Source organism: Malaclemys terrapin, chromosome 1, assembly GCF_027887155.1.
Source record: "Malaclemys terrapin pileata isolate rMalTer1 chromosome 1, rMalTer1.hap1, whole genome shotgun sequence".
In the NCBI taxonomy this organism is placed as follows: domain Eukaryota; kingdom Metazoa; phylum Chordata; order Testudines; family Emydidae; genus Malaclemys; species Malaclemys terrapin.
The window spans coordinates 265,351,181-265,375,655 of record NC_071505.1 but is presented as its reverse complement, the minus strand read 5'-3'; the positions used below and the strand labels follow the sequence as shown (position 1 = coordinate 265,375,655).

The 24,475-nt window shown below is 37.3% G+C and overlaps 1 protein-coding gene across 2 annotated transcripts in view; it reads right to left on the bottom strand.

Moving 5' to 3' along the window:
• CLYBL (citramalyl-CoA lyase) overlaps positions 1 to 24,475 on the bottom strand; it is a 239,805-nt gene that overhangs the window by 20,464 nt on the left and 194,866 nt on the right. The window contains exons 3-6 of one of the 2 annotated variants that reach the window (XM_054012734.1): positions 8,141 to 8,329; positions 4,533 to 4,634; positions 2,507 to 2,600; positions 903 to 1,070 (exon numbers count right to left, since the gene is read on the bottom strand). In XM_054012734.1, the coding sequence (XP_053868709.1) occupies positions 903 to 1,070; positions 2,507 to 2,600; positions 4,533 to 4,634; positions 8,141 to 8,329 (553 nt within the window). The remainder of the gene's footprint in view (positions 1 to 902; positions 1,071 to 2,506; positions 2,601 to 4,532; positions 4,635 to 8,140; positions 8,330 to 24,475) is intronic. The other variant, XM_054012743.1, reaches the window with a different exon arrangement.

Below are 24,475 nucleotides of genomic sequence, written 5' to 3'. Positions count from 1 at the left end.
AGCTAATGAAAGTACTTTGAAGTACCATGTGCCATTACTTTTACTTTGAAAAGTGTCATCTCTTGTTATATCACTACCTCAGGATATATTCTTTCAATAATGAATAGCTAACACATATGCAACTGTCTTGAGTCTAACTTGAATAAATAATTTTTGAGAGAAATAATTTAAAGTGTTAGCACTGATTTCTAGAATTCTATAATGTATAGCAAATGGTACATTTCTATTGCAAAAGCACCATCTTTTGGTTGCTACGATGTCTCACTGGTGAGAGAGAGTAATGTGGTATACCAATTACTGGATAACCGTCAGTGTCACAGGACTCTGTTGCAACGAGCCTGTTGGTCTTGCCGTCTGCCAGTACCTGTAGGTGTCACCAGGTGCACAAGCACTTACTGGGAGGGGAGCCAGAATATGGAAAATCAAATCAAAGAAAACAACATGACAATAACTTTCATATATGAATTAGCATATCGGGGTGGGGGGGTTATCCACGCTTTCACCATATAAATAAATAAACAAATTAAAAAATATTAACCATCGTTTAAAAATACAAAAAAGTAATAAAAAAATAAATAGTTCATCACAAAGCACAATATCACATCTCACTTGACCTGTCTGTCAGGAAGAATCACATATTGTACATCTTATACCCAGGCTTCCATTACAAAAATAGTGATATCCTTGATGTGATTTTGGAAAAGCAGCCTATGATTTTGCAGTCTGAATTTTTTTATCTGAAATTTTAAAAGCATAAGCATTTGGGGACTCATTTGACAGCACTCACTGATCAACAACTGATCTATGAACACAAACTAGTTTGCAGTCTAAGTAATATAAAATGTGCCTATATTTTGTAAAGAAAATGCTTAATTTTTGTAGACATTGTCACATAACCATACCAGTGAATCCCATTAGGGCACCCTCTCTTGACTGCCTACGGAGCCCATCTTCATCTTGGAAATCAATGTACACAAGGTCTATAGCTTGTAGGCCAAAAGCCTTTGCTGTGACAATAATTTTTTGCCTGGCGTACAGAATATCATGAGTTTCTTTACTACTTGTAGCACCTAAGAAAACAATGAATAGAAAGAAGTTAACTTTGTTTTTTAAATCTTCTCATTTGAAACTTTAACATAAAATAAAATTTCTTTGTGCTCTCATTTACATCATTAAAAAAAAGAAAAAAGAAAATAATTGAGGGATACAAAGGTTAACTGACCAATTGCTGTAAAGAGATAATTTAAATAGTTTAGTTGGGCAAATATTAAGCTTATCCAGAAAAAATATTTTCTTTGTGCCTTAGCTTCTGAAATTTAGGGTATGATTTGGTTCAAATAATAGATCCTGAGATTGAAGTCAATGGGAGTGTTGGCTGAGGAAGGGCTGCAGGAATCCACCTTCAGTAATCATTTGCTTCTATTACTTATTGTAGTGGCACTGAAAAGCGTTACAACAAGAGAAGCATTATACAGATGGATATACTGTGTACAAGGAAATGGTTAAAAACTCACACTGAGAACAGAATTGCACTTTCCTTGGTTGTGATTCTTGTCACAACCGATGTCCTTAGCCAAATGTTTAAGCTTTAGTATTTGGATTGGAAAATTTGAAAAATTATGGCAGATGACTTTTGAGAGGGGCCAAAAGCATTCACAAGAATTCATGAGTCCACAGTCTATCAGATAAAAACATTCTCACATGAATCCTGGTGTGAAAAAATAATGATCTGTTCTCTTTTCCTTAGGGTCACTGTTCAGATATGGATTATCAATTTGTATAGAATAATTTGTTGTCAATTGTTACATTAGAATATGTATATACGTCATTAAAAAAATGGATACTTCTGAACTGTACTTGTTGCCTTTAAGGAGTTTATAGCTGAATCAGATTAAAAAGAGGCTTTTAGCAGATAATGTCTCCGTTAAGCAAATAATTTACAAAAGGGATTTTGAAATATTTCTGGCTTTGGAGAAATGGCATTATCAGTGTAACACAAGTCTACAAGGAGATATGGCTGTTTTGACCTGGGAAGTGTTTATAATGCATTTATTAAAGCAAAACTTAACAAGGATGTATTGTGAATGATATCAAAATACAGTTCATTGTAAATAATGTTAAAAACAGACACATGAAAATTTGACTTGAAAGATGGTTCTTAAGAGAATATACAGATAGCTCTTCATATGAATATTACAGTTTAAAATAAGCTTAGTGATTCAACAGGTTTATATTTTATTTTAGCTACAGCGTGACAAGAATAGGAAAAAGCCAGTGTTTTGTAAGTCATCATTTTATCAAGCTCTGAATTTAAAAATGCCAATGACATAATTTACATTAATAAAAATTATGCAGAAAGATGGGAAAATGTACCAATACAAGTAAGTGCAGAATCATGTTTAGAGTTCTTTAGTTATTGCAGTTAGGACAAGTGGATAAAATACCATCACTATTCTCACTACAAATGTCATACATTAACATTTATAATAAACAAACAGGTCAGAACCTATGCTGGCTCGAAAATCCTCTCCTCCAAAGACTACTGCATCCAAATGAAGGCCAACTTGGGATCCTATGCTTAATGTTTCTTCACAGGCTGCCTTCAAATAAGAACACAACATGAATTTCTACTGGAATGCAGGGATGACAGAGACATGTTATACCAACTCATCTTATCATCAAAATCTGGAAATCTTTCAGCTAAAATTGCTCCAACTAAAGAAAGTACTGTCACTATTGTACTGCACAGAATGTCTTAAAACGACTCATAGCAAAATCTAAAACAATATGTGTGTATATGAATATATACACTGTAGCTACAACATGCACTACTGGATTTCCTACTCTTTTTTCCCCTTCAAATATGAATGAACTTACCGTAATGCCATGGATACTACTGGGATTGGCACTTTAGAAATACATGTAATTACAGTAAACTAAGTACTTATTAAATACTGTCCAAAATAAGTACATGCACTTTACCTCAATAGTTTATGCTTTGGCATGTAATGATTTTGCATCAGAAACAAAAAACAGAATATCTTTTATTAAATAAGTAATAGTTGGAGGTTTCAACATGTTGTGGATTCCTTACTGGAAGAATTCCTTACTGGAGAATTTAAAATCTTTAATACTGTCAAATACAACTAAAAGATAGATACAGGAAGTCAAAAATGCAACAAGTAGTGCAGAGGAATATAAATGTAAAAACAAGCAGCACTTAAAAGTATTATATATAAAGAAATGCATGTCAACATTATTACTATTTTATATAAGAAGATTTTGATATTAATAGTCTTGAAACATATGATATGCCTAGAGAGACAGATGTAATTACAAATTGTACTACTGGGCATCCATATGGGAGAGCTGGTGGGATAGTAAATTATTATTATTATTATTATTATTATACAGTATAGTTTAAGCTGCAACTCTACTGCCAACATTAAGAACTACAGTATTTATTACGAATTCTACTACAAACTATCAGAGTGAAAAATATCTAAATTTTTTTTAATTTAAAATGAAATCTCTCTTTGGGTACTGACAATGAACATGAATGTTCCAAGATATATTTAAGGTATGCAGTAAGAATAAATATTTTTGCTATACATACATATACATAGAATGAGGCCTCTCAACAGTTCTTGAAACACCTCAAACATACAAGTCTTGAATTACTCTAAAACTTTTCTCTGAAGCTTTAGGATAAGAATATTGCATTTCCAGTGAGTGCATTTGATTTTCCATTTCATGATCATTGGTATCTGTCCCCTGTAGAAACACAGGCTGGATACTGAGATTGGGGGCCATTTGTATTTCATGAGCATCAGGTCAGTCAATTTGTAAATAATATTTAGGAAGATTTAGAAACACTCTTTATACAAGGCAGAAAAAAATATATAATTTGAACTTAAGTGAACCTGAGAACAAAATTCATGTTGTTCAGATGTTGGGTAGTTTAGAACTTCAGCTACACTTCTAAGCACAGAACACACCAATGAACACAAATATGAAAAACTATTATTTGTTCTCAGAGCTATAATATGAAATTTGGAAGTATTTTATAAAGAGGAGCCATTATAAAAACACCATAGTACTATTACTGAAATGATGAAAAGATTATTTATAAAAACAGGGTTATACAACGTCAACTATGCTAGTTACTAAATAGTCAATTTTTACTACAACAATTTGAGCTCTTCAGATCATTTCGAAGCATATCTCCATATTTTAAAACACATTAAATGTAAAAATAAAACAAAAATTACTGGATAGGGTTTTATTATATGGTCTGTATGTATTATCTGGAATTGGCATTTCACGGACATATTTTGGGATTTTGTCAAGGCCTTTACATAATAACATAAGAAATAAAAATACAAACTTTTTAGCGGACTCTAATTCCTTTATTTATTTTCACCTCTCCTATTTAGATGAATTTCTTATTTAAAGGACATAAACTATTTAACATATACCTAGGTTGCTGATAGGATAAAATATGAACTCTTCACCACATCAAGGTTCCTTACCTTAAAATTGAGCAACCCCATTGCAGTTTCCACAAAAGGGATTAAATTCATTGGTTCTACAAGTGTTCGGCCTTTTAAGTGATGTAAAAATTTGTCTGAAAACTAAAACCAGAACAATATTATAAGGGACCAGAGAAAAATTCATTTACAAATATCCAAATGTACATGCACCTTTTCAGAGCTTTCACCTGGCTGCAATGACAAACCAAACAAAACCAGAACTGTAATAAAAAACCCTCAAGCTTTTAACCAGGTCTGAGGTTTTGAGGCCTACAATTCTGAATTGCAACATTACCGTATATTTTGAAGTTTAAAGGTTTAATTGTAAAAATATTTGCTTAACACCTATCACCCTAATGTAGTTAAATGCAAATCAGCAGGCTCTTAAAAACAATGAAGTATTGATATACCTGACGTCCTGTTTTGTTTCATGTCTAATACTAACATCACTGTAACTGTTCCGCAGCTTTCTAAGTGGCATCCGTATTATTCATTACGGCACTGTTACCCTTTGTTCAGTAGGCTTTTCTTCATAATTTTTAGCTTACCTAGGAAGGCCTTAAAAAGGAAGTTTAATTCTTTGAAGACCAAAGCTTTCCAATTTTTTCCATGAGACCAGTTCACAGCTAGCTCTGAGCTGCCAGTGGGGTAGCCCAAATTCCAAAATCTATCATCTGGAAACATACAAAAGCTCTTGCACAGATTTTTCTCCTTTCAAAAGAAAAAAAACCCTATATTGTAAATCTATTATGTCTCTCTAGATCTAGTAATTTGTGAGGAGATAAACATATCACAGGTATGGTGGAAGATATTTTAGTAAATAAAGACAAAAATAACACATGCATCCATTTTAAATTTAAGGAATATGCAACCATTAATGGATATCAAAGGAAAAGGGAATTTTAATCATCTCTCCATTCAGTCTCAGTTGGGTAAATCATATCTAAGAGATTTGCATAAATATAAACCATCAAAGACTTTTCATCTTCAAAGGGGGTTTCAAGACCCTATAAGCTTTGTACTGTAATCATCACAGGTCACAACCCTGCAGGAATAAGGCTGCTATGGCAACATAAAAAACTAATGCTTAAGGCTTAGCATAATATTCTGACTAATAGAAAGGAAACTCATTTTAAAAGCTGGCAGCCTATTTACCAGAAGCTGGATTAGAGGTGTTATTTCCCCTTTTAGCTTCCCCCCCCTCCCCCCTCCCCAAAAGAAAGGAAAATCTAATCACTGAGATCTTTAAAAAGCTTTCGAGCAATTTGCAGTAACTTTACAATTAGGCCAAAATAAATCACAGCTTTTCACGATGAAGAATTCTGCCATCCCCACATTTTTCTGTGCATCATCATCATCATCATCATCTTTTCTGTAACTTTTCCCTAGAGAAAAGAAGTCAGCTAAAATATATAGAATTAAGAAAATCACTGCAATTCAAATGCATACGTGTACAGTGTCTTAGGTAGAGCAACAGAAAATAGTAAACTTCATACCGGTCAAAGCATGAACACTGGAAGCAGTGTACTAAAATAATTTCAGCTTTAGTTCTGAAGCTCTCTATATGATTTTGATTTTTGCAAATAAAAATATTAATGGATGCTAGGGTTTTATAACTTAGATGAAGATTTAAATGGAAGAACTGTTTTTAGATTTAAAACATTTAAATAGTCACCTTGTTAGGCTTCTTAAAAAAAAAAACTGCTCCATTTTAATATATATTTTTTTGAAGATAAAAAAAAAGATTTTTTAATTAAATACTGTCCCCTTCCTCTTTCTTTTTATAATTTGTTATAAGCACCAATACAAAAGGTAACTAGTGGAGAAGTTTCAATTAATTTTTTCAAAAGGAGACGATTAAATGTTTCCGGCCTGGTAAAGTGTTCATTTCAGTGAGGGAGGGAGGGGAAAAAAGGAGAGTGGGGGAAAAAACAAAGATTGGGGAGGGGATGAAGTAGCAGGCCTCAGCAATTCTTTCAATTCCAGTGCACACCCAATAGTGTGTTGGGAAGAATGCACACTGTTCAGGATTTGTGGGAGAATTGTCCCATGACAAAGGAGGGAGAGTTACGCTTGTTATAGTCCAATAAGCCATGCCAGTCAAACAAGTACCCATACTAGGGACAAAAGGAAAGCAAGAGATTCTCACACAAAAGAAAACAAGTAAGCCCATCTTTTAGTTGTGCATCAGCCTCCAGGTTTTATGTTTCACATAAAAAAAATGAGCGGAAAAATAAACAGCAAAAGGCTTCTGTTATTTAAAAAAATTAAACATTTTTTTAACTGTTATTAAATCCAACAAATCCTCTGTGTTCAAAGATTTATCAAAATGCAACAGAACAAAAGTACAGACAATAAGATGTAAGCTAGTGCTATTTTATTTTCTAACGGGATGATATTAGGTATGAAAATTAGCCATTTGAAAAGTTGGGGGATGGGAGGGACAAAATCTTCAGATTTCGTACCATGTAAAACATATTAGGTGCTAGTGAGGGCCCTGCCATTTTGGAAGCATGAATATTCATAAATGACAAGTTATGTCTAACACTTACATGGTTGTAAATCCTGAGAGGTATTCTCTAGTTACTTTAATTAAATGGTGGTGTAAGGGGACATAACCTCCATTGAAAACAGGGGAGACTGAAGGTACACTATTACAAATGGACAAGTACTGTAATATAGCTAACATATTTGGTTCAGTTGTATTCACATATAATATCTTGATCAAGGTTAGATGCTGAGATTAAACTAGATACTAATACATCTTTCATTACAGCTCACATACATTTTAGATATTCCCTATACGTGTGGTTTTCAAAAGTATGGAACTGCATAATGAAACGTTATTCCTTTAGTGATGTTTTGCAGAAATAATGGTATCTCTAAATAAAATGCACCTCTTCTTAACAATTAAAACAATTATAGCATAATTAGGCCTATTTCAAAGTTTTCTTAAGTAATTTGACATGCCAACCATTTACATTTCAGGTTTTTATTGGCTGAAAAGTCATTCATGAAATGCAAACACACCTGTCAGCAATTAAAAAGGAAGAAATAGAGAACTGTTCAGGAAATAATATCTGTGGTAATTAAAAACACTAGTTAAAAGCTTCCTGTTTGTTCCTCTAGTTGCCCCAAAGAAGTGACCTTTTCCTCCCCCACTCCATTTTTTCATATGTTGCTAACATGTTTTCTCCATCTATAACTTCCCAGGCATGTACATAAAACATATTGACATAGACAACCTTTTAAGGTGTCAGTGAAGGTTCAGAATTTGCTACAATGGACAAAGTTATATTATTATACATTCTCTTCTCTCTTTTGATAATATACTGTAACATTGATATAGATTCTTTTATTGACTGCAGTACTAAGAAAACTAGTTTTCCTTAAAAACTAAAGTTGCTACGTATGTTCGGTGTGCAACTCCAGCCTGTGTACATTTTAATGGAAATGTTACACCCTTTTCTGAGCCAGGCACCAACATTGTCCCATGATAACAGCAACATTCTTCATAACTCTAGCTCATTGGTCCCAATGATTCATTCTAAATTGGCCCAAGGTCTTCAATCAAAAGCTAAGATTATGACAATTTGGTAACTACTCACCCATCTTATTTCTTCAGCATTTTCAACTTTTGGCAGCATCAGGCTTGAAGGAAGAACACTGGACCTCAAAAGGACCTCGAGATCTTGTTCTGCAAGACCACTGGACACTGAATTGATCCTAACACACTTTTCAGTCTGGCCAAACTCAACCTCTTTGAGTGTTTTCACAACTGTCAGCCTTGCTTCTGCCTAGAATATAAATGTTTTAAAATATTAAGCTTATTTTCTATTGATAGAAAAACCCACTGAGCAGAAAACATGTCAAACCGATGAAAAAAATAGAGCCAACAATATAAAAATCTATTTTTTCCACAATATCCATTACTGTTTGCTTTTGTTAAACCTTTCATAGCCAGTACCTCAGAATTTTTGTTTTAGCACTTTCTTTACAACTAACAGTAAATATACAATTTTCAGATCTGATTAATAATAGGACTACTACAGTACTTGAAGAAAACATCACTTTCATGTTTAAAGGTATTGCAAAGTGTCTAACAAACACACATCTTTACACTAGCATCTTTTTTCACCAATACTTTTCACATAGCCAAAAATGGAATAAGAGAATTGCATAAAATAATAATACTTCCAATTAATAACCGTATTCTTCTTATGGACCATAATAAAATTATGGTTATCAGTATATAAGGACTTATATGTATATTTCTTTTGTCTTGCTGTATAATCACCCTTTTTATCCATTAAACTGTATTAATGCTTGCAGTTGAGTAGACAGCTCACACATGAAAATAATACCATGTAACCCAAAATAATATGCAGATTTTTCTGGAAACTGTGACTGATAATAAAAAGATACTCTATGTTATCAGCAAAAATAAAAATTCCAAACACACATTTTCTAACTGACACACTCCTCACAAAAATGGTGAAGGAAGGAAAGTTTATAAATACTTGAATACTTGATTTGCATTCAGAATGCTTAAATCCTTTGCTGAAATGAAACACTTCTATTGGCGTCAAGAAAAAAGGGAAGGAGAAAAAAAAGAAAGCACTTGAGCTCACTACTTCCTGCCAATTTCAGTTTCAAAAACAAATTCTTTCAACTTGCCAACAGCCCTTAACAAATTCTCATTGTCAAAATGAACACTTATCAAAAGTAGTTTCATTTGTGAAGAGTTTTTATGGTACTAATAAAACTTTAAAGCTTCTGACTCATGATTGTTTAAAAAAAAACAGTTTTAACAAAATACAGCCATTTGAACAGAAATACTTATCTAGAAAACAGGTAAACTCAGAAAAAAATCATCAAAGTTAATAACGAGACTAATACCAATCAGCGAGACAACACATGACAGTAGATTTAAACCAGACGGATACCAATCTCTGCCTGTGAGTAGAGGCAGAAGAGGTTTCAAAATGTGGTCCGAGTTAAAGAGTGTGAGGAAACAGTAGCTTCCAGTTGTCAGGTCAGATCAGAATAGGTCTCCAAGACCAGTTTAAGACAGCGCTGCAGTGCACTGATTTACAAGGCTTGGACTGCCAATAATTAGGATAAGTTTAGACAGAAGCAAGTGATTACTCTCACCAGTTAAAGTGAAAGAATAATGAAGCTGAAGGTTAATGCAACTTGAATCAAACAGCCTCCAGCTTGGTACTATCTTCCATGTTTCTCCAAAGATTTTAACATATGCCCATCAGCAGGGTAGAAAAGGACAACATACACAGACAGAGACACCCCTATGCTATGATTCAATGCTACATTCAGAGGTCATTTCATTAAAATATAAATACAATCAGAAATGTTATTGCTATTGTGAATGAATTCTAGCTGCTGCCATTATGAAATTAACACACAGGTACACACAGTTTATTAAAACATATTTGGCTGGAAGAGGGCTCCAAAGATATCTACAATTGTTTGTCTTCTGATTTCTTCAAATTGCACTATGTGATGTCATCACTGGCTAATACAAATCCCACTAAATTCTCATTGTCAGAGCAGCAATAGTTGGTTTCTTAGTTGGTCTGAAAGTTTTGGGATTTGGTGCAGAGTGATAGTTTTAAACACATTCTCCAAACCAATTTATGCTCTTAACTAATGTCAGATAAGATTATCACAGTTTCAGTACATAATGATTCACTTTGCAAAATAAAGATCTTCCAAAACTGTCCACTAAAGAAGCATCCAATTCTAAATGAGGTATATTACAGGAAAACTATACAATCTGATTATTATTTTGTTCTACATTACAATAATGAGCAGTAGGCATTCTTGTTAGTTGTTTTTCCCCTCAGGCTGTAAACCCCCATCCCATAAAAAGACAGATCATGTCCTTCTAGGTATATTTCCACACAAAACACTTATTAACAGGCTGTTGCTTTTAGTAATTTACATAAACTAAGTGTGCAGCCCTTTGGTACATATCCCAAAATAACCAATAACATCACTGAATTTATACCAACCAACAAGGATGTTATTTTTTTCATATTTTAATAGAGAAATATGTTACAGTTTTGCTAACACAGGCGTGCCATCTGTTGGGTTGAGAACAGATTCACTTTCTTAGAACCATTACATTTCAGTACTGTCCGCTTCAGAGACAGAGATTCCCCAGCAGTGAAGAAGATTCTCTCCCTTGATGAAATACATCTGGCCCTCATGGTCTCCAAATCATTCTGTTATGTACATTTTAATTATGGACCAGACTGATAGGTACCAGCTACCCAGAAGATTCCAAGTACTACAGCCAGTCCCGAATAGGATAACCTATCCCTACTTAAATCAATGGAAAAGTTCCCATTGACTTCAGTAGTGCAGGATCAGGCCCATAGACCAGGATTACCACAAAATGTTTCATGGTTAAATAAGGGGAAAAAAAAAAAAGAGCACAAAACATATGGATGAAAAAAGGAAAGAGTTTTTTCTGCATCATTATGCAATAAAATAGTCTATATTATTATTACATAATATATGCAGAAGCTCAAACTTTCCATTAAACTACTCTCAATTTTTAATAATAGAGAAAAACTTTTGTACTTGATGCAATAATATACATTCAGGTTATACATAGGCCCTTGATGCAAGAATAAATCTGCTTCCAAAGACTTCATCAAACCCCTACTACAAATGGTCAGACTAGTTAAATACATTTGCTCTGTTCTTTATGTCAGTGCTATACCATAAGATAATTCTCTTCAATGAATGAATGCATAAAAAAGGAGAAAACCTGATCATTTAATGGATTATTCCCTCCCAAGGTAGTCTGGGATTATTGTAGCCCAATTAGTATCTGGATCCCACACTGATTGGGTGTTTTATAAACCAGAGAGAGACAGAAAGATGACTAACACTCCTTCTTGTAAACAGTGATATTACTATAGTATATCAGAGTTACGACTTTCACTTGATAATCCATTCTGTGCATATTTAAATGTAGAAACAGTGGCTAATAAGCATATTATTATATTCGTTCTAATATTTGACTCTCCATAGGGCACAGTTTGATTTTTGTTGCCGTGTATTGCTACCAAATTGGGAAGATAAAGGTTTCAGTGATGTAGTACTGCAGATAAATCAACCATCACCAAGACACAGAGACACTGAAATTAAAGAAGGGAATATGCGTGCAGTTGGTTCAATTGGCACCCATTAAAGCTAATAACTAATCATCTTCACAAGTTTCTAGCTCTGAATTATCAAATCTGCAAAGAAAACAACATCCGTCCACTTTTACACTCCAGTGGAAGAGGTGGTCCCTCGCGGCAGGGCTGCACAGTCTCGCCATCTGGAGAATAAATCGAGTGTGAAGTACAGTATAGTTTGGGACCAAGCTCCGTGGCGGCAGCTCAGCAGTTAGTTCATTAGTTCCAAACTTCCAGGGATTAGTGTGGCATCAATTCTACTGTCGGATAGGATAAGACAGACAGAATACGAGATTCAAGGAAGAATGTGACAACTAAGAAGGAGCCCCTTGGGCTTATTTATGAAACTACAAAGTATAAACACACCTAAATAAAACGACCTATATAATAGCATTATCACAGTTTCAGAACATCTGAATTAGTACCCTTTTTTATTTTATTTATTTTAAGTTATATGTCAACGTATAGAAATTTCAACTTTGAAATGGGATAAATGCCATGGAACTACACCCCCACCCAAACTCTGGACCCAACATTAATAAAGAAATAATGAAACAAAGATATTTGGATTTATGGAATTTATGGTATTAGGACAACAAGGTGAAGAGTTATATTTTCTATATTCTTTTGAATTTGATAATGTATTCTGCAAACAAATTTTCCATCATTGTAATTGTTAGAGTTGCATTATCTTGGGGGGTGAGGGGAAAGACATGTATCCATATAAACATGTCTTGTTCTTTGTGAGTTGTATCTTTATTTCACTTCATTTTCCTGGACACCCTCATCATTTTTTCTCAAGACCTCCAGCCCTTAATGTAAAGATAGAATATGTATATAAATATAAAATAAAATGAAGAAGAGGTTAAAGTCAAAGTAAGTCATGAAAATATGTTAAAACTGATGTCTGAGACATCATTTTTTTTTTACTATCTCTTTGCAGTAATTCTTCATACTGAAATACAAAAATCTGATCTGCTACAATGGCAGACTAGAATGTATCATCCTCACAAGAGTCATAATAACTTTGTATGTTTCACATGGCAACAGAAAATTTAAATACTATAGTCACAGGAGAGTTAGGTTTTGTGATACTATTGACATGGTTAAAAACATGCAATTATGATTTAATGTTACTTCCCTTAGTGGTTTGTTTATCCAACTTGACATTGCTGAATCTTTTGTTACTTTTATTAGTGCATGCTGCACAAATCTGGATTTTGTCTTTCTCCAGATCTGACTCTCCAAAGTGCCGCTGAATATTCATAATAATGAATGTTACTCTGGCAAAATTAGTTTATGTAAAGGGAAAACTTGAATTTCTTTACAAGCCATGACTCCTTGACAGAGGTGATAGTTGTATAAAATGAAACATTAGGCCTGTTGGTTTCAGGTTTACAGCAGAGAATGGAAGTGGAACGGAAAATCATATTCATTTTCAAGGAAGCGAAGAAAAACATCAATGCAGAACAATTTGTTTATCTGCTGAATGTTTCTGAAAACAGTAGACATAGTTCATAATACCTATTTTCTATTTTGCACCAGTCCAAGATTTGAACAAACCTCTGAAAGAATAAATTTTCATTGCCAGGCTTGTCAGACTTCCAGACTGAAAAACTATCTAAAAATACCAGCATAAACAGTTAAAGGCTCTATATGTCTTTACTAAAATCCCTTCTTTTATCTGCCTTTTAATTCAATTAATTATTTGCAGGATTTTTTTTTAAGACACATGAAGTAGTCTCATTCCTTTTAATGCACATTTTCTTTTAATAAAATAAAATAGGCAATTTATAAGAGAATGCACTGAAAACAAAATGTAAGCAAAAAAAGGGGGTTCAGAGGAGAACTGTATGTTTTACACAGGAGGTGAGATTAGATTATCACAATGGTCCCTTCCGGCCTTGGAATCTATGAATCTATGCACTTCATTTCTTCCTCTGCAATTTAGGTAAATAAATATTTAGGTAATTACTGATAGTTACAATACTCTGCTTTCTCTCTTAGAGCCTCTTTCCTGAAGCCTTAAAAGCCTTTTTTCTAATGTTTGTTTTTTCAAGCCCTTCCTCTTTTACACTGTCCCTGTCACTTTTCTGACGGCGATGTTCTTCAGAACACAGTGATTCTTCTCACCGTATGCAGCTATAGCATCTGCCTCTCTTTCTCTCTGCTCTGCTCTGCTAAGTGCCTTCACATGCTCTCCGTGGTCTATCAACTTGAAAACTGAAGCAAATTATTGAAATAACCAACATTATGGACTAACTTGTAAAGATAACTATGCTTTGCTAGGAAATTTAAAGCCCTTACGCACACAGCATTTTGTTAAATGGTTTTTCTTTCCAATGATCCATCAATACACCCTTGAACAACATTTGACATACTTTTTTCTTTTTTTAAAAGGACAATATATTTTAAAGCTCTCTATGGCTGATTGGCAGCTGCTTGCTGCCATTTAGCCTCACTGAGCCTTCCCCCCCAGTGTGGACATGAGTGGACTCCCTGAAGATACTCAGTGGAATCCACCTGACATCATCAGAGTTGGACAACTTCCATATATGACCATCAGGAGATGGCTTGGCTTGAGCCTCCAAAAAAGTGAGGGAACCAGAAAATTAGAATCTAAATTCCACAAGGCCAGCAGCCCAGAACCCAGAGCTTATGAATCCTGATTAGGCTTTGTGGATGCTGGACTATGCAAGTTTGCTGAAACTCTACAGAGCCAGGATAACTGCTGATGAGAGAACTACTGCAAGTGATTTAAATATTTTTACAAATTGTGTATAAAATAGTTTTTCATACTTTTAAATATTTCATATAATCAAAGCAATGTGGCCTTTTAACTAGAGATCACTATGATGAGGTGTATACAAACATGCCAGTAGTCTTAAGTCGTAGCCTAAATCTCTCTTTATGTGTAATGATAACAATACTTAGCTCTCATGTGTGTGCACATTGTATATATTTTGGTTTATCCATTTAGACTGTGTGTACCAACAGTATTGACAAGTTTTGTAATAAGCATCTATGTACGATAGGTCCAATAGGATAGAATCTCGTCCACGAACAGAGGAGGCTATTCTTCTATCTGCCAACTTTTATAAACACTTATGAAAGAGATGTAAACAACCTTTCAATTAAAACAAATCAAACTAACACTAATTTCAGGTGGCTGCAAGACATACTCCCTTTAATTTCCCCCCCAGTTTTCTGAGGATGCTTTTCACTATGTGACAGATTAGCATCACAAACAAAATTTCTTTAGAAGCATTAGTGTTAATTAGTCTTCCCGGACAGTATGAATGAGCTGCTGCATGATGGAATGATGCAACAAAAAATTCTGTCTGATGTAATCAATAATGAAACCCGGCAACATTTATTTACAGTGACACAGGAACTCAACCATATGTCCTCATGAATTATTTTTATTTAAAAATGTTTGCCTTGGTATAATACGTAACAAGTTAAAAATTAAAATGTTTACAACTAGGCTTTTTAAAAACAGTTACTGTGAATTAAAAATGCATTTTTTGTTGTTGACACTGTTAATAAATATATCAGAGTACGTGGTATTCTAGCTAAATTAAATGTTAACAAAAGAAAAGTCACTTGCTCCATGTTCGGTAGCTGATTGTTGATACAATTCTTTTAAGTGAGGGACAGATCAACTGTCTCAAAGACCAGGGAAGGTTTATGTTCTAAACAGCCATTTAGTCATCTCTTCCATTATTTTAATACAATGTTCAAAACCAAAAAGAAATAATAAATATAGGCAAATGAGGAAAACACAATGTGAAGGAAATAATGAAAGGCCAATAAAAGACTAGATGAAGGGGAAATACAGCAACTGGAAAACTAGAATTATATGACGCATCTGTTACAAAAAAAGTAGATGCTTCTGTGGTTCTCCTCAAACTGTAAGACAGCTCTTGAAGTAGAAAACACAGAGGGTCAAATTCCTTATCCCTGTTTATTCAGCAATAGCCAGCTCATAGGCACCAACAGGCGCCACAGAACCCTCTGTCGACCAGGCTAACCGATTCTGAGGAAGAGTCAGCCTACCGCAGAAGCAGCTGGAGGAGGGAACCTGCACCCATTCTGCAGGCTGGAGCCATGGAGCTGTTCAGTGGTGGGGAAACCCAAGTTGATGAGCATCCTGAATGCCCAAACAGTCCATCATTCATCCCAGATCTGCTCTCTCTCTCTCTCTCTCTCTCCCCCTTTGCTGGTGCAGAGATTACTACTGCTCTAGGGCCACAGTATCCCCTTGTGCAAGGATGAGAGAGAATCAGGATGGGATGCTATCCTCTTGAAATCCCAAGAACAGATCATACCCTGCAAGGGACGATTTCAGAGATGTTTGCTTGGTGGGAAGGTGCACTCTCTTATTTCCATTAATTGCCTTAGGGTGGGGGAAATCTACCTCTTGTAGGTTCCCTACTCTCTAGCTGACAGTTTAGTTTGGGGTATTTCAGGAGAGTTTGTGGATACCTAGTATCTTGCCTGTGAGCTATTGTTTTGCTCTTAATCTGTGTGTCACACACGGTGGACATAATATCTGGTAAAACCTGGTCTCAGCCCTGGTCCAATACAGTATAATGTTTTCTTGCCAAAAGCAATAGCTGAAATATTCCACACAACACTTAGCTTTCGACAAAACATCAGCATGCTTATGTCTGTGTTTGATTTGGCCACCATCCTTATGTAATTTCCACAGCCGTTTAGTTTACTATCTTTAAAATTCTTGAATGTAAAGAAACCATTGTATAGATACATGTTCTCTGATTACAAATTTCCTCTCATACATGAAAATGGTCAATAGCTTTAATAGTTGCCAAAAATCTATTCCAGGTGGCACAAACATTTCTCTCTGCAGCTGTATTAAGCCTGGCTGTATCAACCCACCACTTTTCCCATTCCTTCTCTTTCTTGAAACAAAACTACCTCTAATCTATAAGTACTTAAATCTGTCTCTATCAAGGAAGGTGTTTTGAAACAAAGTGAATCCAACACTTGGACCAGTCACGTGTGCTTTTCTGAACTCTACAAATGCTGATTCACACTTCTGTGAACAACCAAATAGTTTTCCTTCCTCTGTTAATTTATGCAGTGGTTTTTCTATATTGGTAAACTGTGTAATGACAGTTAATAACAGGAGCAGAGCACTATAAAACTCCTTACATCTGAGTGTTTTGGGAGTCAGTCAGCTCTGAATTGCCTCTATATTATTTTTAATCAGTGGATATACTTTTCTTCCTGATTTCAAACTGTTCCTATTTCCTTGGTTCAATTTCACATTCACATTTGTAAGTTTATCACTGTCAATTTGTAAATGTGTGATTCTTGTTCAAAGGATTTAGCAAACACCAACAGGTCTTTCAGATATAATAGGCTGACAGAGGCTTACCATGCAGTACTCCCTGCAAGAGCTGTTGAAAAGCAGAAGGAATATTGTACAATCTAGAACAGGGGTTCCTAAACATTTTCATTTTAATACAGAAATTTTCTCATGGACCACTCGCTCGCCCTTTTGTGATCACATGATTCACCTGAATGTCCTTTCACAGTCCCATAACATCCTTGTGGCAACTACAGTAATTGCTTACATGGAAGAGTAATATTAGGAAAGTATTTAACATAATTTTAGTTGTCTTAATTCAGTTTAGAATCTTGAAATAAGCAGAAGCCAGCACCATGTGACCAGCCAGCTCTCCACCGACCATAGCATGGGAAACTGATCTAGAGAGCATAAATTTAAACTGCTATAGCCTTTCTCTTGCTTCAAAAGAAGACGTCTCTCTGCCTTATGGATCTACTTCTCTGTTAACAGTTACTTTAATGAAGATTCAGGGCCAGATTCAGAGCCTCAGTAATCCAGGGTGCAGGGCCCCATATTGTGGAAAGTCCACTTGGAGGGGGGTTATGGTGATGCAAGGAATCTACAAGTCCCATTTGCTGTGAGCCAGTGCATCCGAAACATTAGGTTTAGCACAGCCTCTGGGCAGCCTCTGCTGGCAGGGTTCCTACAGACTTCCACTGGAAACTTAAAGTTGCTCTCCCCACACAGAACCTCTGAATGGAGGGACACAGTGCCAGTGCCATCCACCCTTCACTGGCCTGAACATCTCTGAGGTGCAGCAAACTGCATCTCCCTAAACAAGCGGTGACAATCTGAGCCTCCAGTGTATAAAACAAGATTAATCCTATCATTCACCATTCATGGCAAAGGGTAAGAATCGCTCATTACAATTTCATTTGGTTTTCTATACGCCAAACAAAATCTGATGATGCAATCCCTTTCCCTGCCTCGAACTATGAGCAAAGCCTACGGACCAATTGAAAGCCTTCTCCTATAAGAGACAGGCAGCTGATGAGGTGGCTGCTTGATAGGACAACTCTCCCCAGTGCCAATTTTGTGTTGTATATTAGCAGTGCAGAATTACATACATCTTATGGACTAGGACGTAACAAATCTTGATTGTTTAGCTGAGAGTTTTTCCAAACTTTCTGCTAGTCCTCATTTAAATATTCCTCTCTGCACTGGAATAAATCCAGTAAATTCTTCGAGCTTTACTTCATCCCTTTTTCCCTTAGGAATTACCTTAACTGTAAATTTCCTTTTGATGGAATCTATTATTTTAAATCATTACATTGTTTTACAGGGTATTAACTACTGTAGCATCTGGACATACTTTACCTGGCTTAAAGATAGGTTTATGTACCTGTCCTAGTAAATGAAGTAGATAAACTATTGTTCTCAATCTACGTCTCACAGTTGTAAGACACAGTAGAATGAGATTCCTGGCCAGTCAGTTAAATACCGGAGATTTCAGATTTAATGTAAAAATGTGTGTCTTGGATATGTTTGTAAAAGCAGCCAGGTTCAGAGTTAAATGTATATCACCAACCAGAGTGAATTCCAGCAGTATGATTTTGCTACTAAGAAAGCCCAGCTTCTTGCTTCACTAGAGTGAACCCATTAGAGTCATATTCTCCTACAGTTGTTACCATCATTAGAATTCTTGCTTGTTTCAAATCTATCAGGACTTTACAGCTAAAATTCCAGCTAGAGTCTGTGTTTCAAAACAGGCCTCCCCAGCTACCATTTTTCCTTTGCTGGAAAGTTACTTAAGCATTTACAGTGCTTAGAAGATGATTTTGACCCCTAGAAGTAGGACAACTAGCTAAACTGCTGATTAGTTACTTATACAATTTTTGTATCATCTGTATCACTCCTTTCATGGGAATTTCCCAGGACTGAATTTGCAGAACCTTTTACTGGCATTTATTACAGTGTTAGATACATTGAAATCCCAACCTAATATGAATTTAATTTATTGTATCAGTCCCTCACACCTCAGACACAAATTCCACAGGTTCAGCTTTTAAGCTATATTTTCCTCCATTTATGGGCTGGTGCTTCTTCCCAAATCAGTGTCAATAAGAGACTAATTTCACCAATCAATTTTGGATTCTAACATTTGTAGCAAATCTGTGCTAATAAATCTTAGGACTCGTCTATATACAAGTTTTGTATGTATGTAAATATATTGGCTTAGAAGCCAGAATAGTTAAATCAGTACAATCCCCTAGTGTGGCTACAGTTATACCGTTAGGAGTTGCTTATAGCAGTATAGCTTATCCTTGTAAATTTATATGAGCACCTTTATATAAGAACTTTTTACACACAATAGGGTTGCTCCAATTTAATTACATTGGTTTCTAAACCAATTTAGGTAAAACAGGTACAAAAACTGTGTGTAGACCAGTTCTTAAATTTAAGCCAGTGTTCACAAGTCTGGCATAATTCATATTTTCAGTTTCAAACTCCCTTTACTGTTGTTTAACCACTTGGATTTAAACAAAAATTATAGGACTAACCATACTATAATGGGGGGAGGGATAGCTCAGTGGTTTGAGCATTGGCCTGCTAAACTCAGGGTTATGAGTTCAATCCTTGAGGGGGCCACTTAGGGATCTAGGGCAAAAATCAGTACTTGGTTCTGCTAGTGAAAGGCAGGGGGCTGGACTCAATGACCTTTCAGGGTTCCTTCCAGTTCTAGGAAATAGGATATCTCCATATATTATACCAGCTAACTAAAAGTCCGCCCCTTTGACTTGATATTAACTTGTTCCTTGAACTTGGTGAAGGGTTGCCAATAGACACCTGTGAAGATCTGTCCTGATTTTCCTTAAATGCGCTAGCAGTCTTTCCTTCTATGGCAAACAGTCCTACTGTACCAGCATTTGACAGGATTGCCCTTTATTGCAGAATTGATATTTTATTTTATTTTGCAAACTGCATGTGACATTTTTCCCAAACCTCTCAGATATTTCCTGCATCTAATTAGAATCCCTTTTCTCATCAGGAGTATTAGATTCAGAATTATACTAATAAGATTCAGGAGATATTCCTTCCACTTTCCTCAGAAGTGGTTGTTTTTACCTCTGTCCTGCTGTATAATTCTAGCTCTGTAGTAAGCTGCACAGTCTCACAAAGTTCCTCTGCCTCCATTTGTCATTTTTAATTTGTAGTCCTGCTCTAGTTGGGCACCAATATATCGGCCCATTGCTAGTCTGTCCCAGGTAGATGCACTGGTATGTGGTTATGCTGTCAGCTACATCAATCTATACAGGTTCTCTGATAGCTCAGGTGAACTTCTTTCCTCCTCCTCCTTGGTCTTAGCTCGACTCTGACCAACTGAACCTGATGACTGGCCCTCAAACCATTTAACAAAGGCTTGCACTAAGTCTGGAGAATTCAGTTTCTTTTCTGTGGATAAAATCTGCAACAGTATCAGACCTGGTCCACTTAAGTTACCAGATAACTCCTCACCCTCCCCCATCTCCCACCCATTTATTTGGCATGCAATGTTACATTAGGCTTGTCAAGGCTGCTTTCCCACTCTGAACTTTAGGGTACAAATGTGGGGGCCTGCATGAAAACTTCTAAGCTTAACTACTAGCTTAGATCTGGTCTGCTACCACCACTCCCAAATGTGCTAATTCACTTCCCTGGGTAGCCTTGAGAGACTCTTCACCAATTCCCTGGTGAATACAGATCCAAACCCCTTGGATCTTAAAACAAGGAGAAACTAACCATCCCCCCCTCCTACCTCCCACCAACTCCTGGTGGATCAAGATCCAACCCCCTTGGATCTAAAAACAAGGAAAAATCAATCAGGTTCTCAAAAAGAAGGCTTTTAATTAAAGAAAAAGGTAAAAATCATCTCTGTAAAATCAGGAGGGAAAATAACTTTATAGGGTAATCAAACTTAAAGAGCCCAGAGGAATCCCCTCTAGCCTTAGGTTCAAAGTTACAGCAAACAGAGATAAACACTGTAGCAAAAAGGTACATTTACAAGTTGAGAAAACAAAGATAAAAACTAACACGCCTTGCCTGGCTGTTTACTTACAAGTTTGAAATATGAGAGACTTGTTCAGAAAGATTTGAAGAGCCTGGATTGATGTCTGGTCCCTCTCAGTCCCAAGAGCAAACAACTTCCCAAAACAAAGAGCACAAACAAAAGCCTTCCCTTCCCCCCCACCCCCAGATTTGAAAGTATCTTGTCCCCTTATTGGTCCTTTGGGTCAGGTGTCAGCCAGGTTACCTGAGCTTCTTAACCCTTTACAGGTAAAAGGATTTTGGAGTCTCTGGACAGGAGGGATTTTATAGTACTGTACACAGGAGAGCTGTTACCCTTCCCTTTATAGTTATGACATGCCCCCAAATCACAGATAGTGTTGGACAGCCGGTTCCACACTGGCTGTGATTTCTTCCTGGAGCTCTAGGAGAAAACAGAGTTAATAAGACACATGTACCTTTAGACATACTACTGATTATATAAAAACTAACAATATGTTTCACTTTCCAAGAACAATGTTTAACCAGTTGATTCTGGGAAACTTTCCCAGGAAAGTGCATCAGCCACTTTTTTAGAAGCTCCTGAAATGTGTTGTATTTCAAAATCGAAATCTTGGAGAGCTAAACTCCACCGAAGAAGTTTTTTGTTATTCCCCTTGGCGGTATGAAGCCACTGTAGCGCAGCATGGTCTGTTTGTAGTTGGAAACGCCGTCCCCAAACGTATGGGCGTAGCTTTTCCAGCGCGTACACAATGGCGTAGCATTCCTTTTCGCTAATTGATCAGTGGCTTTCCCTCTCAGACAGTTTCTTGCTGAGAAACACAACAGGATGGAATTCTTGATCCGGTCCTTCCTGCATTAAAACTGCTCCCACGCCCCGCTCGGATGCATCTGTGGTTACTAGGAATGGTTTGTCAAAGTCTGGGGCCCTTAGCACAGGGTCAGACATGAGTGTCGCCTTAAGCTGGTTAAAGGCCTTTTGACACTCATCAGTCCACCGAACTGCATTTGGCTGTTTCTTTCTAGTTAGGTCTGTCAGTGGGGCGGCAATTTGGCTGTAGTGTGGTACAAATCGCCTATAATATCCGGCCAAGCCTAAGAAGGATTGGACCTGTTTCTTTGACTTTGGAACTGGCCACTTTTGGATAGCATCCACTTTGGCCTGTAGGGGATTTATAGTTCCTTGACCCACCTGGTGCCCCAGGTAAGTCACTCTGTTTTGGCCTATTTGATACTTTTTAGCCTTAACAGTTAGTCCTGCCTGCCTGATGCGCTCGAAGACTTTTTCCAGGTGCTCCAGGTGTTCTGCCCATGAATCAGAAAAAATGGCCACATCATCGAGGTAGGCAACTGCAGATTCTCCCAATCCCGCTAGGAGACGATCTACAAGTCTTTGGAAGGTGGCGGGTGCATTTCGCAGCCCGAAAGGAAGTACATTAAATTCATACACCCCTGCCTGGGTGACGAAGGCTGACCTTTCCTTGGCAGGTTCATCTAGTCGTACTTGCCAATATCCCTTGGTTAAGTCTAAGGTAGAGATGAATTGGGCATGTCCCAATTTCTCCAATAGCTCATCTGTGCATGGCATTGGATAGTTGTCAGGACGAGTTACAGCATTTAACTTACGGTAGTCCATGCAAAAGCGTATTTCCCCATCTGGTTTGGGAACTAGAACCACTGGAGATGCCCATGCACTCTTAGAGGGGCGGATTATACCCATCTGTAGCATGTCCTGGATCTCCCTGTTTATAGCAGTTTGGGCATGAGGTGACTCCCGGTAGGGTGGGGTTCTAATTGGGTGAGCATTACCTGTGTCAATGGAGTGGTATGCCTGTTCGGTCCGTCCTGGGGAGTCTGAGAACATTGGCACAAAGCTAGTGCACAGCTCCTTGATCTGCTGCCACTGCAGACGTCCAAGGGTCGCGGAGAGGTTCACCTCTTCCACGCCACCATTACTTTTTCCTTCATAGTAGACACCTTCAGGCCACTCCGCATTATCTGTTTCCTGGGCTGTAAACTGGGAAACCTTTAATTCTCTGGAATAAAAGGGCTTAAGAGAATTAACATGGTATTCCTTAGGCTTTATGTTGGAGGTGGGGGATGCTATGAGATAGTTAACAGCTCCTAGGCGCTCCTGGACCGTGAATGGTCCTTCCCACGACGCTTCCATTTTATGGGCCTGGAGGGCCTTTAAGACATTGACTTGGTCTCCTACTTTGAAGGACCGTTCTCTGGAATGTTTATCATACCAGGCCTTTTGCTCTTCCTGAGTATCCTTTAGGTTTTCTTTAGCAAGAGCTAAAGAGTGTTGGAGGGTGCTTTGTAGGTTGCTTACAAAGTCTAGAATGCTAGTTCCTGGAGAAGGCGTAAACCCCTCCCATTGCTGCTTCATCAACTGTAATGGCCCCTTAACCTCGCGGCCATACACAAGTTCAAATGGTGAAAACTCTAAACTGGGATGTGGTACAGCCCAGTAGGCAAAAAGCAACTGCTGCAACACTAGGTCCCAATCATTGGAGTGTTCATTTATGAATTTACGTATTCTGGTCCCCAAAGTTCCATTAAACCTCTCCACCAGGCCATTGGTTTGATGATGGTAAGGGGTGGCAACCAAGTGATTCACCCCATGAGCTTCCCACAGGTTTTTCATGGTCCCTGCCAGGAAATTAGTTCCCGGATCTGTAAGGATGTCGGAGGGCCAACCTACCCTGGCAAAAATGTCTGCTAATGCCTGGCACACACTTTTAGCCCTGGTGTTGCTTAAGGGTACTGCTTCCAGCCATCGGGTAGCAAAATCCATGAAAGTCAGTATGTACTGCTTTCCTCTGGGTGTCTTCTTTGGGAAAGGACCCAGAATATCCACAGCTACTCGCTGAAATGGGACCTCAGTTATGGGTAGTGGCTGGAGAGGGGCTTTGACCTGGTTTGGGGCTTTCCCACTCGTTGGCACACCTCACAAGATCGGACATAATTAGCAACGTCCTTGCCCATTCCCTCCCAGTGGAAGGACTTCCCCAATCGGTCTTTGGTTCTGTTCACCCCAGAATGGCCACTGGGATGATCATGGGCTAAGCTCAAGAGCTTTACCCGATACTTAGTGGGAACTACCAACTGTCTTTGAGGATGCCAGGCTTCCTGGTGCCCACCAGAAAGAGTCTCCTTGTATAAAAGTCCTTGTTCTACCACAAACCGGGATCGGTTAGAAGAGCTCAGAGGTGGTGGGGTGCTCCGTGCCGCCGCCCAAGCTTTCTGAAGGCTGTCATCTGCTTCCTGCTCGGCCTGGAACTGTTCCCTTGATGCTGGAGACATCAGTTCCTCCTTGGACTGTGGACTTGGGCTTGGTCCCTCTGGAAGCGATGCAGGTGCTGGGG